General features: G+C 29.0%; 1 protein-coding gene across 1 annotated transcript in view; it reads left to right on the top strand.

The window, feature by feature from the left end:
• LOC140449819 (vesicle-associated membrane protein-associated protein B-like) overlaps positions 1–17,111 on the top strand; it is a 36,291-nt gene that overhangs the window by 9,175 nt on the left and 10,005 nt on the right. Inside the window, exon 2 of the mRNA XM_072543180.1 lies at positions 1,097–1,249. Within this exon, the coding sequence (XP_072399281.1) occupies positions 1,097–1,249 (153 nt within the window). The remainder of the gene's footprint in view (positions 1–1,096; positions 1,250–17,111) is intronic.

The following is a 17,111-nucleotide window of genomic DNA, read 5'->3' as shown; positions in this document are numbered from 1 at the left end:
ACATCACAAAACGTTTTCGGAATAACTATTCCATCATCAGTGCTGTCCTAAAATAAGTATAAACACTTTAATTAAATCAAATGTGAAAGGTAAAATTTTGACCAAGGTTATTACAAAAGTGTGGTTAATACTTACTGGATCTATATGTGGGTAAAACCCTTTAAATGAAGTTTGATTAACTTTGAGTTACATCTTTGATAATTAAAAGCTATGATGTTTAAGTTACAAAAAGAATTGATCACATGGCAAAGTAAGACTCCACTGGGGTTGCTAGTCCTTTGACGAAGTGTCTCTGAGGACTTCTTGATAGCAACTGATTAAAATGACATATTAGGAAGGAAGTTTGAACAAAGCAGTCAATGTAACCGGAGGTATGTGTCTAAATGTGACAGTAGCCAGCAATATGTATAATGTATGTATAATTAAATATGTTGAAATTTGATTGACTATAACAGTAGCAACCATCAATATGTTGTAATTAAGAGTATGATTTATCCTGAAAGTTTATTGGAAAATTTCTAAATTGGGTAATATTGCAGGTGAACTAAAGGTTGATAGGGTTGTGAATGTAGGTAGACAACCAATTATACAGATATCTGAATTCAATGGTGGAGAACTAAAGATTTTTATAAAAGGCTCTATATGTTTAAACATACCAAATGTTGAAAAGATGAACTTGATTTTTAGAAGTCGACACCTCTGTCTAACAACAAAATTTGGAGTTACATAGTTCCGGTTTTTCTATACAGAGTGAAAGCTTGAACTATTTTGGAAGAATCTATGAAGTAGCTGGAGACCTTTGAGATGCGGTTTTACAGACAAATACTGCCAACCCCAAAAGGTTCTCCACATATTGGGAAAAGAACGTGAAGTACATATTACAACAAAAAAAAAACGGAAATTTGAGTACTTTGGAGAATATTTAGAGACCATATAGAATTAAATAAAAGAATTTTCTGGAAAAACATGTTTTTCATTTCAAATGAGTTTACTTATTGGACCACCTAATATGTTCAGCTCTTATCTGTTTCCATAATTTAGTACAATTATAAAATAATTCATCTATAAATTTTTTACTTATATTTTAAAATTTTAGGTCCTTTTAATGAACCTTCTGGGACATATATGAAGCTTACCAACCCTACCGATAAAAGAGTAGTATATAAAATTAAGACTACAGCTCCAAAAAAATATTGTGTGCGTCCCAATTCTGGCATTTTAGAACCCAACTCTCACACTGAGATTTCAAGTAAGTATAAAATTTATTAAAATATTTTGTAGTATGTAGTAATATTTTAATAATGACTTGTATCTTGGCCTGAACGATATTATATAAATAAATCTGATTATTATTGAAATGCTGTGTGGTTGTTTTCAAGCAATGATTGTTACCTACAAATAACTATAAACCAAGTGTAACGAAAGACTTATACTAGCCTCACAAATATAAAAATGGTTAAATGTTTTATGCTAAAGCTGTCTGCAAATAAAAAGTATTTAATATGTTTTATAAATTTTTGTGGAATCATTCTCTTATTATAACTGACTCCATGGTGGTGCCATTGTCCGGTTGGGCCGACGCTAACGCAGCGCTTCTAACGAGACTTTAGCGCTCATATACCAGGGTCCTTAGCTATATGAGTCAAAAAATGAATAGAATCTGGCCCGTTTTTTTAAACCAATATAGGGCGTTAATTTGACTTAGCCACTGGCGTAATGCAATCCAGGGCCTCCACCTTTATACTTAAATGCAATGTGGACATACACATTCATTTGTCCAATAGCAACGTTTACTGTAAACTCTAATCGATTGCCACTTTATATTTGAATGCTGCTCAATGGAGATTTCCACGTTATTCAACTTCATTTCGTGCTTAGCGTTGCTCTTCAGAAACTTAAAAATTGACTTCCTTAGCGTTTCTATATAACCATGTATACCACATTTTAGTCTATGAAAACTAAAAATCAATATTAAATTAAATTTTTAATATAAGACGTGATTGTTATGAACTAACTTCGAGACTCTTGTTAGCTCTTGTTTATAATTTAGTTTTGAAAAAACCCTTCTCAAGACGCTCACCTGTAGCGTTTTCAGTTTTCTAGTAATAACTGCCTTAAAAATGTTGATGGTGCTCTACCACTATACGCGTATAGACTGTCTTTATTGCTTCTAACTACGTTGTAGTTGTGTGGATATACATAGGGTATAAAATACTCAGAAGCCAAGTTTTGAGGTATATTAGTTTTGTTGTGTTATGGCTGCAGGCGATAAGTATACTATTTTTCAAAGTAAAAATGGTTCACGTCACGATTTATATAAAGTGACGTCACTTGTATTTAAAATTTCCAGAACATCAACCTTAGAGTTGAAATGTCCCTAACAAAGCTAAAAATACGAGATCCTTACGGAGCTGCTCGATATTGAATAGGCGCCAACATGGTATTATAAGAAAAATGTAATCGTGATTACATTCAGAATTTTAGAATTATATTGAATAAATATACAAAAACATTTCTTAATATTAATAATTAAAATTTTATGCAATTGTTTAAGTTTAATTGTTCAAAAAATAATCATCATTAAATAGATTATACAATCGCACGCCATGGATACGGGAATACTTCACGTTTCAATAATATGATGATGGGCTGGCAAAAGTGTTGTCAATACTTTATAACCTTATAAGTACTAAGTCTGTTTTGATCAATTTGATTTGCAAAAAATATATATAACTTGTAACTAATGAACTGTATTTATAAACACCTAAATTAATATAGCTTAATAACTTTAAAAACTAATTATTTTTGTGTTAAAATGTCTAAACAACTAAATAGTCGTTGTCGAGAACTTGTTGCTTGTTTAATAGATTATTTTGAACAAGAACGAAATAATGGCGGCCCTTTTTTACCAATCCTGGTATGATGAATGCTGCGAGAAAGGTAATTTAAAGAATTTAAAATATATAATTTTGTGGTACAATATTTTATTATGTATTTTAGCGTGGTGCAGCAGCCTTAAAGTTAGTATTATTTCGTAAGCTGTTAAAAATAATGACTTTTAAAATCACCTCCTAAAAAACAGTATCACAAAAAGACTAAAACTCATACAGAAGAGATAAATGTTAGTGGTATCCGTGATGTTATTTACGACATGTAAAAAACAAGTAATAGTATTGCGCAATAAAAGTTACTGATTTATTTAGTGCCTCAGTATTTGATGCTTAAATGTTATATGTATTTAAAATTATACATTTTTATGTGATATTTTATAATATTATGGATTAAACGTATCTCGTATTTTCAAATTATTGAAAAGGGAAAAAAGAAACTTAAAAAATGTGATTATTTTCTTCATTTTAAAAATCCAATTGACTAGGCATTCCTTAATATTTGGAATTTTGAAAATTGGTCACTTATTCTGATGTTTTGGCAACGCTGTGGGGTTCTGACGTCGTAAATCTTGAATGACGTGCACTTTTTTGTACATGAGAAATTCTGTAGTTTAGGTTAGATAGGCGATGTGAGGCGATAAACTCGCCTTTTGCGAGTTCCATTTCCGGGACTGCATTCATTATTGTGATCACCTCTCCTGCTTCATTATTTTATTTGACCCGACCAGATATCATCAGATTTCGATCTAAATTTGAAGTGTCGTATCTATTTCTGATTCGAGACACATGGCTCGAATGGTTGAACGAATGTCTTATATTTATATCAGAAGAATTTTTAATATAAAAATGTCCTTTTATCACAACTCTCTAGCTAAAACTCCTACCTTTGTTTTGCTTACACGGAATTTAGGTCAAATATTCTAACAATCCTTTTTATATCTTTTGGTTGCCAAATGATCGATGTCTTTGGTTCTCCTAATAATAACTTATTTGTACTTACAAATGTTATTTCTCCACGGTCAATAACAGACAACCCCATTTTCATCTTCTAAATCTTAGTCAAATCAAAAATCTACTTCCACCAGTGTTTTTTTTAACCAATCATCTTTTCATCGTCAGTCTGATTTCACAACCCTGTGTGGATCCTCAAGAATTTCTCTCCAGTCGTCCCTATCCATCGCATTCCTCCGCCAGGAACGTATTCCCATATTTCTCATCTCTTATCAATGAACCTTGTTCTGGGTCTTCCTGTTCTTCTCTGACCAATGGGTCAATCAAGGAGTGTTTTTTCAGCTGGGTCATTTTGTTCCATCCGCATTACATGCTCTATCCATCTTAGACGTCCTATCTTAATATACGTTTTACGATATCTGGTTCCTGGTATATTCTATACAGTTCGGAGTTCTATCGTCTTCTCCACACTACATTGTCATTCACTGTTCCATTGGATCGCCTTAGTAGGTACTTTTCTTTCGAAACATCCTAACATGTTTTCATTACCATATGTTAGGACTGGGTATATTATTTTTTCTTCCAATCATCCTTTAGTCCTTCAAAATCACACAAAATACCTAATTCTGAAGAAATGATTTTCAAATTTCCCATTTTTGTTTTCTATAAGTCTAATAATGGCCCTGCCTATTTAACTTTCTACAAAATTTCCCAGAGCTTTGAAATCTATACGAGACACAAAAGAAATCGGTAAACCCTTACATTTTATTTATGAAGACTGTTGAGAACAGGTAAACGTTGTTTCCCATGATATTTACTACGAAACTAATTTTGTTTTTATACATTCCTTAAAACTACTATTATCCTGAATTTTAAATTTTACCCATAGAAGTCCCTAATAAGTGCATATCCCTTTTAACACATTCACAAAAAAAACATATGAATCACTCGTCTAATTTCGGTGTATATATATATATATATATATATATATATATATATATATATATATATATTGTTATGATGTGTTTTTTTTGTTTTGAGTGATGAGCAATGAGTATTTTTAATAATATAATATATAGGGTTTTTATCGCGGTTCTCAAAGAATTAGCTTGTAAGTACTTTTTTAAATTATCTTTATTATAACTATTATGAAACACACATATATATCTAACCTAGCCAATGTAAATTTAAAATAAACTATCTTTAAATTGATGTTCTTATAAAACTAATTAAATTCTATAGACAATGTTAAATTTAAACAAACTATCTTCAAAATTGAAATTGTTATGACATTAACTAAATTATATTAACAAAATTTTGTACCTTTCTTTCACTGAATGCCTAAATGAACTATTTTCCACTAAGTATATAGATTCTAATCACCACTGAATGTCTTCGTACTTCAGTTATCCTTGTTTTTTGTGAAATTACTTTTTTCAATTATCAGCTTCTACCAATTTAAGATATATTTTTCTTCACCAGCATCTATACACCACCAACCAAACCAGCAAACAGCATTTATATTTGTTCTTCTTTTCAATATACCAATATCCAATTATTATAAGTTGATTTATACTAATCTCCAACCATAATATAATTTAATTTCTTCCAATATACCTTTTTTTATCTTCAATAATTATTTGTGTATAATTATAAATGTGCATTAAATTATATGCATAATTTTTAATCTTCATTTAACTCACTATATTAAACTATTGGACTATTTGTACTTGATTCACTGACTCTAACTAACTTTCATAATAAACTGCTTGACTTCTGACTAAAAAACTTAAAAACTGCTTGACTTCAGACTAAAAACTCAAAAACTGCCATCTTGAATCCAAATCACGGGTATTTATATGTTTCGGATATTCCAGAACCATCTCGTAAGATATCATGTTCTAATTTGTTCTATCTAATACATGTCTGAATTTTCTGGAACAAACCATTTCGCAAACATGGCCATCTCCGGAGATCCAGAGAATTCCATTCTTTTCTATTAATAATTTTGTTTACATTTAGGCTTTTCAGATCAGAATATATAATTAAATTAGTAACTAACACTCTAATTTAATAAAATACACATTTCAAACAATATATTATTATAACCCACTTATATTCGTAAATATTCTTAAACGTCACTTCAGAGTATAAATATCTGTCAATCTCCGAGAGTATTTTTGGTTGCCTAAGCACATGGCTCACTTATATATATTTACAATATTAAAATACAACTTTTTACAATTATTATATGCTAATTTATTAAAAATGCCCTCACATAAATATATTTTTATTAAATTCTCTAGTATATAACTTATTTAAAACAACCAAATATCTAATATTATGTAGTATATAACTTATAAATTATTTCCTATAAACCCTAATCGTATCAATACCCCAAAATAATATTTAAAATAAATAATTTACTTATTATTTTTTTAAATATTAATTTTCTCATACCTTATTAAATTTAATAAATTAATAATTCAATTTTTTTTTTATTTAAAATGTGTTAAATACATCCCTGTTCGCTGTCTATGTCAAAACAGAGAACAACGGATCACAGTTCGGCTATTCTATGGTCAAACTGTCATGTCAAATGGAGAATGGATTTTATCAGAGAATAAAATATAACCTTAATTAAAAATATAATGGATATTGTGTTCTGTTTATTTATAGACAAAATCTAGGAATTATTTCCATTCAACAGGCTTTTATCCATATGAATTGGTAAGTTTTACACTTTTTATAAAGACATTTACACAATCAATTCTGTATCTAACCCCAAATTATGATTTTTAGGGTACACAAATTTCAACAAGTATGATGTCAAATTTATTCACAACAAAGAAATCTACCATCTATCTATGAAATGGATCTATCAGTAAGTTTTTTTTTTTACATTCTTTTCTTTGTTTAGTTGACATATTGGGCATTGGTTAGTAATTTCTTTTGCTATACTTATGTCATTCTTTGCAAAATAATTATTCCTAAATAGCATCCATAGCTTTCTTGAACCAATATGCATATAATTGTTATGTAAATTTTTCAATATTTTCTTTGCTAAAGTTCTAGTTATTACATATACTTTTATGCCATTTATTATTTTATAATATACCCCATCTTTCCTAAGGACTTTTTGTTTTTCACTCAAATTGATCTGATCTCTTATAATTTCTTCTTTAGAATATAATCCAGTACTTTCTACTAATTGATTTAATCCAATTTTTATTGTTCGCTGCCCTTTTTGTGGTGTATTTTCTAACCTTGATAAAGCATCTGCCACTATATTGGATTTTCCAGAAATGTATTTGATTTCAAAGCAGTATTCACTAAGTATTAGACTCCACCGATGTATTCTACTGTTTCCATATTTGTTATTTAATATAGACGTTAAAGCTTGGTGATCTGTTTCTATAGTAAATTCATTACCCAATAAATAAAATCTTAATTTTGTGACACAGTGTATTATACTTGCTAGTTCTAATTCTGAAACTGAGTAACCCTTTTCATGTGGCTTTGTAATTCTTGAAATGAATTGTATTGGGTATTCGACCCCATCATGTATTTGTAATAATACCCCTGATAATCTCTCTATTGATGCATCTGTTCTTAGTATGAATGGCTGTGTATAGTCAGGATAGTATATTTTCAAATTTGACAGAAAAATGTTTTTAATTTCTTGGAATGCTAGTTCTCTTCTCTGATCCCATCTCCATTTTACACCTTTTCTCAGTAGTTCAAGTAATGGAATTTCTTTTATACTTAGATCTGGTATCATCCTTTTATAATAATTAATTATTTCAATAAATCCTCTTAAAGTTCTTAAATTGTGTGGTGTTTTATATTCCTGAATGACTTGTGTCCGTTCTGGATCCATTTCGATTCCCTTAGTGTTAAGTTTATAACCTAGATATATGACTTCTTTTTGAAAAAATGTACATTTTTCTTGATTTATTTTTAGTCCAACTTTGTCTAATCTATTTATTATAATTTTTAGGTGTTTCTCATGATCTTCAGCCGTTTTAGAAAAAATTAATATATCATCAATGTAGTGAATTACAAAATGTTCATATTGATCCAAAATATCATGAAGACATCTACATAGAGCACTGCAAGATGATTGAAGTCCAAATGGTACTACTTTGAATTGATATACTACTCCATCTATCTGAAATCCTGTATACTGTCTACTTTTTCTTTCTAGAGGTATTAACCAGAAACTATGCTGTAAATCGATTTTAGTGAAAAATGACATTCCTGTAATTCTTCCTAATATTCCATCTATACTCATTGGTGCTTCAAATTGCTTTTCAGTAATCTTGTTAATATTCCTTGCATCCAAACATAACCTGATTTCACCTGATCTTTTTCGTACTACTACTATGGGGTTAATAAAACGTGTGTCTGCCTTCTCAATGATCCCATCTTCTAACATATTATTAATTGTTTTGTTTACTTCTTCTCTGTATTTATATGGTATTGGGTATGATTTTGTTTTAAAATCTTTTTCTTCTTTAACTTTTATACTATGGATATAATTTTGTGCAATTCTATTTTCTTTATTGACAAGTCCCTTGTGTTGCTGCAATATGGAAATGACTATTGATTTATATTCTTCAGGGCAATTTAAAACTTTCATCATATCTTCTTCTTTACAAATAACATTATTCTTCATTATGTACTCATTATTCCTTGCTTCCAATTTTACGCACTCCGCCTCGTAGGCATCCATCTGCTTAGAATTTCCATTCCTTAAATATTCACTACAATAATTATTCTTTACATTCTTTTGGGACATTTCCCTATCATCAAAATACATTTCTTCTTCATAAACATCATTATTTTCTTTTAATAATATCCTATCAACTCTTATTCCTTCTTCTACCTCATCTTTCTGCATAAATTTAATTATTTGCCCTTCCAAAGTTACCATTTTTTCTTCAAAATCTATCTTTACTTTCTTCTTTTCCAATTCATCATTTCCCATTAATATATCAACACATAAATCCTTGACAATAAATCCTTGCATATTAATTTCTTTATTAAGAATATTAATTTTAAAATTGGCTAGTTTATCAATTTCACCCAACTTCTTATTATTTGCACCAATAATTTTAATTTTTGGAATCTTTATTATATCTGATAGTTTTAATGTATTAAAAATAAAATTCTCCGAGACTAAAGTACTTTCTGAACCAGTATCTATCATAATCTTAATCATTTTATTTTTGGCCAAAGCATTTATATAAATTAAATTAATAGATTCAATAATTTTATCTTCATCTAAAGAAATAAATTCAGAAGGTTTTTCATAATAGCAATGGCCTAACTTGTAATTCAGAAAGTTTACTGCACAAAATTTTGATTATTAGAATTGTCAGATTGTATCTGACCACTTGGATCTGATGTACTATGTCTTTCCCTACTATGACTTCTACTCACATTTTCTTGCCTTGTATGATTTCGTTCCCTGTCTTCGCAGCTCCTATTCCTTCGAACACAATTTACCTGTCTGTTATAGTTAGGTCGCTCTGTATTTCTTCTATTGTTAAAATCTTGTCTATTATTATTAGTACTGTTATTAAAATGTTGTCTATTATAATTAGTATTATTATTAAAATTTTGTCTATTATAACTAGTATTATTATTAAAGTTCTGTCTATTTGGATTACTGTTATTATTATTAAAATTTTGTAAATTATTACCATACCTAGTATTAATGTTATATGATTGTCTATATTGTTGAATATCATTTTTTTTATATTGAAAGTTATTATTGTTTTTTCTGTTGTTAGTATTACTTGTCATATTGCCTCTTTGTATTCTTTGAATAAAATTAATGAAACTATCTATTGTTTGAATATTTTGTACAGTTACGGTTTGCACAACATCAATATCAAAATGTCTAGATACATTTAAGACTGTTTCATCCTCTCTAAGTGGTGGTTCTAAATATTTTGCAACTGTTATCAATTTCAATGCATAATCTACCATATTTGATTTTAAATTTTGATTATACTTTCCAAAATATAGAATTTCTCTAAACTTGGCTTGCTCTAATTCACCCCAATAATAATTTAAAAATTTATTTTCAAATGTTTGAAAATTATCTAAATCATTCTCAATACTAGCAAACCAAGTTGCTGCATTGTCATTTAATGTCATTCTAATATAATCTTTAATATCATTAATATTATTCACAAATCTTAATTTATGTTTTAAACTATTTATGTATACTCTAGGATGCAAATTTTTTATATTACCAGAGAATTTAATCCCAGTCTCATTTGTTAAATTTAAGTAAGGTCTCCCTATGTCTCTCATTTGTGAAATATCATCTATTCTCTGTTCCACATTTCTTATTTGATTACTATTTATTTGGATATTTTGTTGTATATCGTCTAATTTTTCTTCTGTGTTTCTCCTGTCTTCGTTAATTTTTACTTCTAAGTTACATTTCTGTAACTCTATTTTCTGTTCTATATCTATTTTATTATCTTGAATAATCCTCTTTACTTCTGTCCTCTCATTGTCTATCCTTTTCTTGTAGTCATTCCGTATACTTTTTATTTCATTTGCTACTTTTTTCTCTGCAGCTTCAAGTTTTTTATCCATTTGTTTTTCCATTTGTTTTACAATTTTATTATTATTATCTTCTATTTTCTTTTCTAATTTTCTATAATTCTCTTCCAATTTCTGTTCCATTTTTTTCATGTCTTCTTTGACTTCTTGTGAATTCTGTTCCATTTTTTTTTCTATTTTTTTCATGTCTTCTTTGACTTCTTTTGAATTCTCTTCCAATTTTTTTATGTCTTCTTTGACTTCTTTTGAATTCTCTTCCAATTTTTTTATGTCTTCTTTGATTTCTTTTGAATTCTCTTCTATTGTCTTGTTCATCTGCATCATTAATGACATCAAAGCTGCCATATTGACATTTTCCTCTCTTTCTGGATTCATTTCTGCAGTATCTTGTGGAACTTGAACTAAACTCTCCTCTTGTATAGGTTGTGTTTCTACTTCCACATCTTCTTCATTCTTTTTGCTTCTTGTACCTTTCTTTCCTTGAGACATTTTGAGACTTTACTTGTTCAATTATAATTAATAATAAAATCTATTATTTTTCCTTTCTACTGATAATTAATTTAATTATATGAGAGCACTTATCTTCCCAAACTAATTCTTTTAAATAGAGAGCCCCACGTTGGGCGCCAAATTGTTATGATGTGTTTTTTTTGTTTTGAGTGATGAGCAATGAGTATTTTTAATAATATAATATATAGGGTTTTTATCGCGGTTCTCAAAGAATTAGCTTGTAAGTACTTTTTTAAATTATCTTTATTATAACTATTATGAAACACACATATATATCTAACCTAGCCAATGTAAATTTAAAATAAACTATCTTTAAATTGATGTTCTTATAAAACTAATTAAATTCTATAGACAATGTTAAATTTAAACAAACTATCTTCAAAATTGAAATTGTTATGACATTAACTAAATTATATTAACAAAATTTTGTACCTTTCTTTCACTGAATGCCTAAATGAACTATTTTCCACTAAGTATATAGATTCTAATCACCACTGAATGTCTTCGTACTTCAGTTATCCTTGTTTTTTGTGAAATTACTTTTTTCAATTATCAGCTTCTACCAATTTAAGATATATTTTTCTTCACCAGCATCTATACACCACCAACCAAACCAGCAAACAGCATTTATATTTGTTCTTCTTTTCAATATACCAATATCCAATTATTATAAGTTGATTTATACTAATCTCCAACCATAATATAATTTAATTTCTTCCAATATACCTTTTTTTATCTTCAATAATTATTTGTGTATAATTATAAATGTGCATTAAATTATATGCATAATTTTTAATCTTCATTTAACTCACTATATTAAACTATTGGACTATTTGTACTTGATTCACTGACTCTAACTAACTTTCATAATAAACTGCTTGACTTCTGACTAAAAAACTTAAAAACTGCTTGACTTCAGACTAAAAACTCAAAAACTGCCATCTTGAATCCAAATCACGGGTATTTATATGTTTCGGATATTCCAGAACCATCTCGTAAGATATCATGTTCTAATTTGTTCTATCTAATACATGTCTGAATTTTCTGGAACAAACCATTTCGCAAACATGGCCATCTCCGGAGATCCAGAGAATTCCATTCTTTTCTATTAATAATTTTGTTTACATTTAGGCTTTTCAGATCAGAATATATAATTAAATTAGTAACTAACACTCTAATTTAATAAAATACACATTTCAAACAATATATTATTATAACCCACTTATATTCGTAAATATTCTTAAACGTCACTTCAGAGTATAAATATCTGTCAATCTCCGAGAGTATTTTTGGTTGCCTAAGCACATGGCTCACTTATATATATTTACAATATTAAAATACAACTTTTTACAATTATTATATGCTAATTTATTAAAAATGCCCTCACATAAATATATTTTTATTAAATTCTCTAGTATATAACTTATTTAAAACAACCAAATATCTAATATTATGTAGTATATAACTTATAAATTATTTCCTATAAACCCTAATCGTATCAATATATATATATATATATATATATATATATATATATATATATATATATATATATATATATATATATATATATATATATATATATAAGACAATTTTTGATAGTAGCGCTGTGAGCAGAATCATTTCTGTTCGTCTCATATGCATAAAGACTACGCTTATTTGGAGATCAGTAAGAACGGCTCTAAAATAACTAAATCTGCACCAAAGATTTTTCCAACTTATTTTGCATCATGTTAATATTCTAAACGCATTTATTTTTCATCGCGCATTTATCATCATATCGTCATTTGAATGATAGTAAATATTAGTTATCACAGGCCAAAACAGAAATGTTTTTTACAATGATAAAGTATTAACAGCTTGTAAAAGAATGAACTGAACAACATTTAAAAATGTAATGGTTTATACGACTTTTTATATGTCATAAGAAAATAATTTTGTACGATTTTATCAGAGGACCAGATGTTTGTTAGTAAATAGCACTGTAAAAACAGCGATAAATTTAAACATATTATATCAATATCCTGGTAAAAGCTCCCAAACTCATTATCAAACAAATATTATCAATCGTAATTACAAATTTTTTTTAATTTAAAAGCGATATAAAAAATCTTGTTCCTAATTCGTGGTTACAGTTTGAATTTAGCTTGTATGTGTGCAAATTTTATCCTTTGAGATGAATTTACTTTAGAGAACGTAAATTCCTGACATCTAACTTTTAAACTTATAGTGACAAGAGTGTATGAAGATCTAATATATGAAATTTGTGATAAAAAGCGAGATAATAAATAAAAAATATGTCTGGCAGTTAATAAACGTGTACTGCGAAGTGTGAAATATCTCTATTATGAGAGAGATGATAATCTGAAAGTAAGGTATAGTTTCAAAATTGTAGGCGTAAGTTATTAGAAATTATGCTGACATTTCAGCATTATTCTGGATCTTCCAGTGGCGTACGAAAAATTAATGTATTTAATGCGAAGCTACTTATTGAATACATTTTAATTATTTTTCCGGAATAGGGTAACTAGTCCAGGAAAGGAAGGTTTTCACCTCGCAATTTTTTCGGAAAAGATCGATTTACTTTAAAATGGGCAACTACCCCTATGGTAAAAAGCGCTTCTACCATGGGGGTAGTTGCAACCCCATCTCGGGGGTGGACTTTTTTTAATATATTTGGACCAGAAAAATTGGTAGAACAATTACTTTTAAGCTGTTCTATACATTTTTTGGTAAAATTAATAGTTTTCGATTTATTCGCTATCGAAAGTGTTAGTTTTATATCGAAAAAATCAATGTTTCTAATGAGTTTTTTGCTAATAACTCAAAAATTGTTCGTTTTATCAAAAAAAAACTGTAACTAAAAAATGGTTTTTTTTAATATTTTTAAGAATAAGATTAACTGAGCTATACTTTATTATAGGCTAGCTCTTCTTCATTGAATGCAAAATTTTGGAGTTTCAAAGTCAAATGACGGGAAATTTCAAATCAAATCACAATATTAATATTAAAAAGGGAATTATTAAATCGTTATACGATAGAGCCAAAGTTACTTGTTCTAACGAAAATTCGTTCTTAGAGGAAAAACATTTGTTAACATCTGTTTTATTAAAAAATGATTATCGTTTATAAATAATTGATTTTCAACAATCGACCGAATAGAACAGAACAACTTAGAACGAGATCCTACAACATACGCAAAGAATAATACGAGGAAAATAAAGAACAAAATAAAGAACAAAGAATTGCATTTATAAAATACTTTGTGAATGCGATCAGTTTTATTTAGGTGAAACATCAAGGCCATTAAATGTTAGAATAAGTGAACATCAATCTTATATTAAAAATAGAGAATTTGATAGATCTCAAATATGTAAACACGCATGGGATAATGAACATAGAGTTCAATGGAATGATTCAAATATAGTACTAAAAGAAACGGATGGTAAAAAGAGAAAAATCAAAGAAGCGGCTCTAATTATGCTGAATGAGACCAATTGTGTCGCAAATTCCTCGGCAGAATGTAGTAGGATCTGGTTAACCATATTAAAAGAGGAAGTTATTAAAAGGAAAATACCAGTATTAGTAAGTCAGTAACATGTAGAGGATACATCATTTATGTTTTTTAAATAACAAACATAAAATCAGAATTTGGTATTTATTGAAAGTAAACTAAATGCACGACCAAATACTTACCATGTCGGGATAGTATTGTGAGGTTTTTTACTGGATTTTCCCTCATAGTTTGCCATCGAATCACTAACAGGAGATATTTAACTGTCATCATGGCATGTGTTTGTCTTTTTAAAGACGAATTACATGCTATGATTTTTTCTGACGGATATTCTCAAGTTAAGGTTGATTTTATTTAATCGAATGAACTATCTTACAAGTAAAGTCGTCCCAGGAACGCAACTCAACATTATTGGCAATATCATTTTAAAGTCGTCTACTTTAAAATGTATAATGTATTTCTGAATTGTCAATATAAATGAGTCAGATAAAATTAAATTATTAGAAGAATTTTTTACCAAGTAACAAAAAACAAAATTTGTTTAATTTACTAATGTTTGTATTTTGAGAACGATTTTCGAAGTGGAATATTAAACGTCAATAAACGTACTTTAACCTTTAATTGTGGCTTATTCCCATTTCAATAGTAATTACTTTAACATGTCACAAGAAAATAGCTTCAGAACAATATCTTTTAAAAGGTCAGAAAGGTGAGAAGAGATTATGGATAGCCTTAGTTGCCGCATTAATATTGAGATGCTAACGCTTTGCAAGGTTACCATAAAATTTATAGCGCTACTACATTTCTGGTCTAGAAAACTCTACTACAAGTTGGAAAACATTCTACAAGTTGTAAATTTATCATATAGACAAACAGCTGGTTCTGAAAAGTTTGCCGTCACAGAGAGTAGATTCGCTACTTCTTCCTTCATTGAAACGACTTTTCAAGAAATGATTCCAAAGACGCGAGAAGAGACAACCAAGGCTTGCCACACTACAAGAAGGAATAATATTAAAGTTGCGCCAGGACAGAGTATGTCTGGAAAAAACTTACTGAAGCGTCATCTGAACCCCAACCATCGACCTTATATGATTCAAGAGCACAACAATAAGAACCACAGCAGAAATTCAGAGTTCACTGAAAATGGCCAACTAGGCCCGATGAAATTTACTACTGCAGGGACGAAATAGTGTCAGAGATTATCCAGTCTAAAAAATTAAACCGTCCAAGTTTGATTTTGAATTTGATGTTTTAGTAATAAAACAATCCTTGCTATTTATTTCCGGAAGAGGTTTCGTTTTACACTTTTTATCCATTGACCACAGAAAGACACTTTACTAAATTTATCATTACTCTTTTGTATTATCTTTTGCCAAGATCCCCAACTCGTTCATAAATAATAATCGATGTGTAGAATTAGCACAAACTGAATTGTTTGACAAACTGGTACTGTCTCCAAGTTAACCCACATTATCGAGATAATATTGGGCAATGATACAGAACATTTTGAGTAAGTAATTAGCTCGTTAAGTAAAATCATTTTCATATTTGTATAAGGGAAGGAAACCATTATATGGTTTGTATACATTGAGACCTTTGTTAAAGAAAACAAAGGATCTTGCTACTTCATCCTTTACTGAAACCGTTTTGTATATGAATCCATGAACATTATTGGTTCAATCTAAAAGTTCATCAATAAGCTTAGGAAAATAGAGAAAATACAAAACAAAAAACTTTCAATAATATGTAGCTGTTGAAAAATATAAAATTTAAAAAGTTGAACGTGAAACCATAGACTAATAGTAAATATCTTCTTCTTCTTAGCCTTCTGTCGTCCATGTTTGGACATAGGCCTCTTCCAACTCCTTCCATCGGTCTCTATCCTGAGCAACATATTTCCAATTTGTTTCGGCTATTCTTTTAATGTCATCAACCCATCTCATCTGTGGTCTTCCTCTTGGTCGTTTACTTTCGTAAGGTCTCCAATGTTGTATTATAGTATTCCAACGTTGGTCTTTTTGTCTAGCAGTGTGGCCCGCGAAGCTCCATTTAAGTTTGGCAATTTTTGTTGCTATGTCCTCGACTTTTGTTTTGGATCTTACCCAGTCGTTCCTCTTTTTATCTGACAGTCGTATACCTAACATTGCTCTTTCCATTGTTCTTTCTGTTGTGGCTAGTTTATTCATGTTTGCCTTGGTTAGGAATAGGAACAAGGTCATGATAGGAAGGGTGCATTGGATAAACACTTTGCTCCTTAAGTATTGGGGTATTTTGCTGTTCTTAAGTATCCAACTAAGTTTTCCAAATCCTGCCCATGCTAGTCTTGCTCTTCTAGTAATTTCCGCACTAGTAAATATAGTATATAGTAAATATAAAATTTTTATTGTTTTAATAGAAAAATCAGAACTACGCTAGTTTTATACAGTATAAACGTCAGAAGTATGTAACTAGCTTTTCTACTCTCTTGTACTTGTCACACCCACCACGATGTTCAAATATTGTCATGTATGTCTTTTACAGACAGAATATTGTCATACTTTCTTTAACATGTTTCCAATAAATATTTTTTTTTCCGAAAAATGGCTTTAGCAGAACCAATTAGCCAGACTTGTTTTTGTTTGTTTTTAAAATCGACTGAATTTTAATTATTATTGATTGCA

This window comes from Diabrotica undecimpunctata, chromosome 1 (genome assembly GCF_040954645.1).
Source record: "Diabrotica undecimpunctata isolate CICGRU chromosome 1, icDiaUnde3, whole genome shotgun sequence".
Classification (NCBI taxonomy): Eukaryota; Metazoa; Arthropoda; class Insecta; order Coleoptera; family Chrysomelidae; genus Diabrotica; species Diabrotica undecimpunctata.
This window is presented reverse-complemented; position numbering and strand designations above follow the sequence as displayed.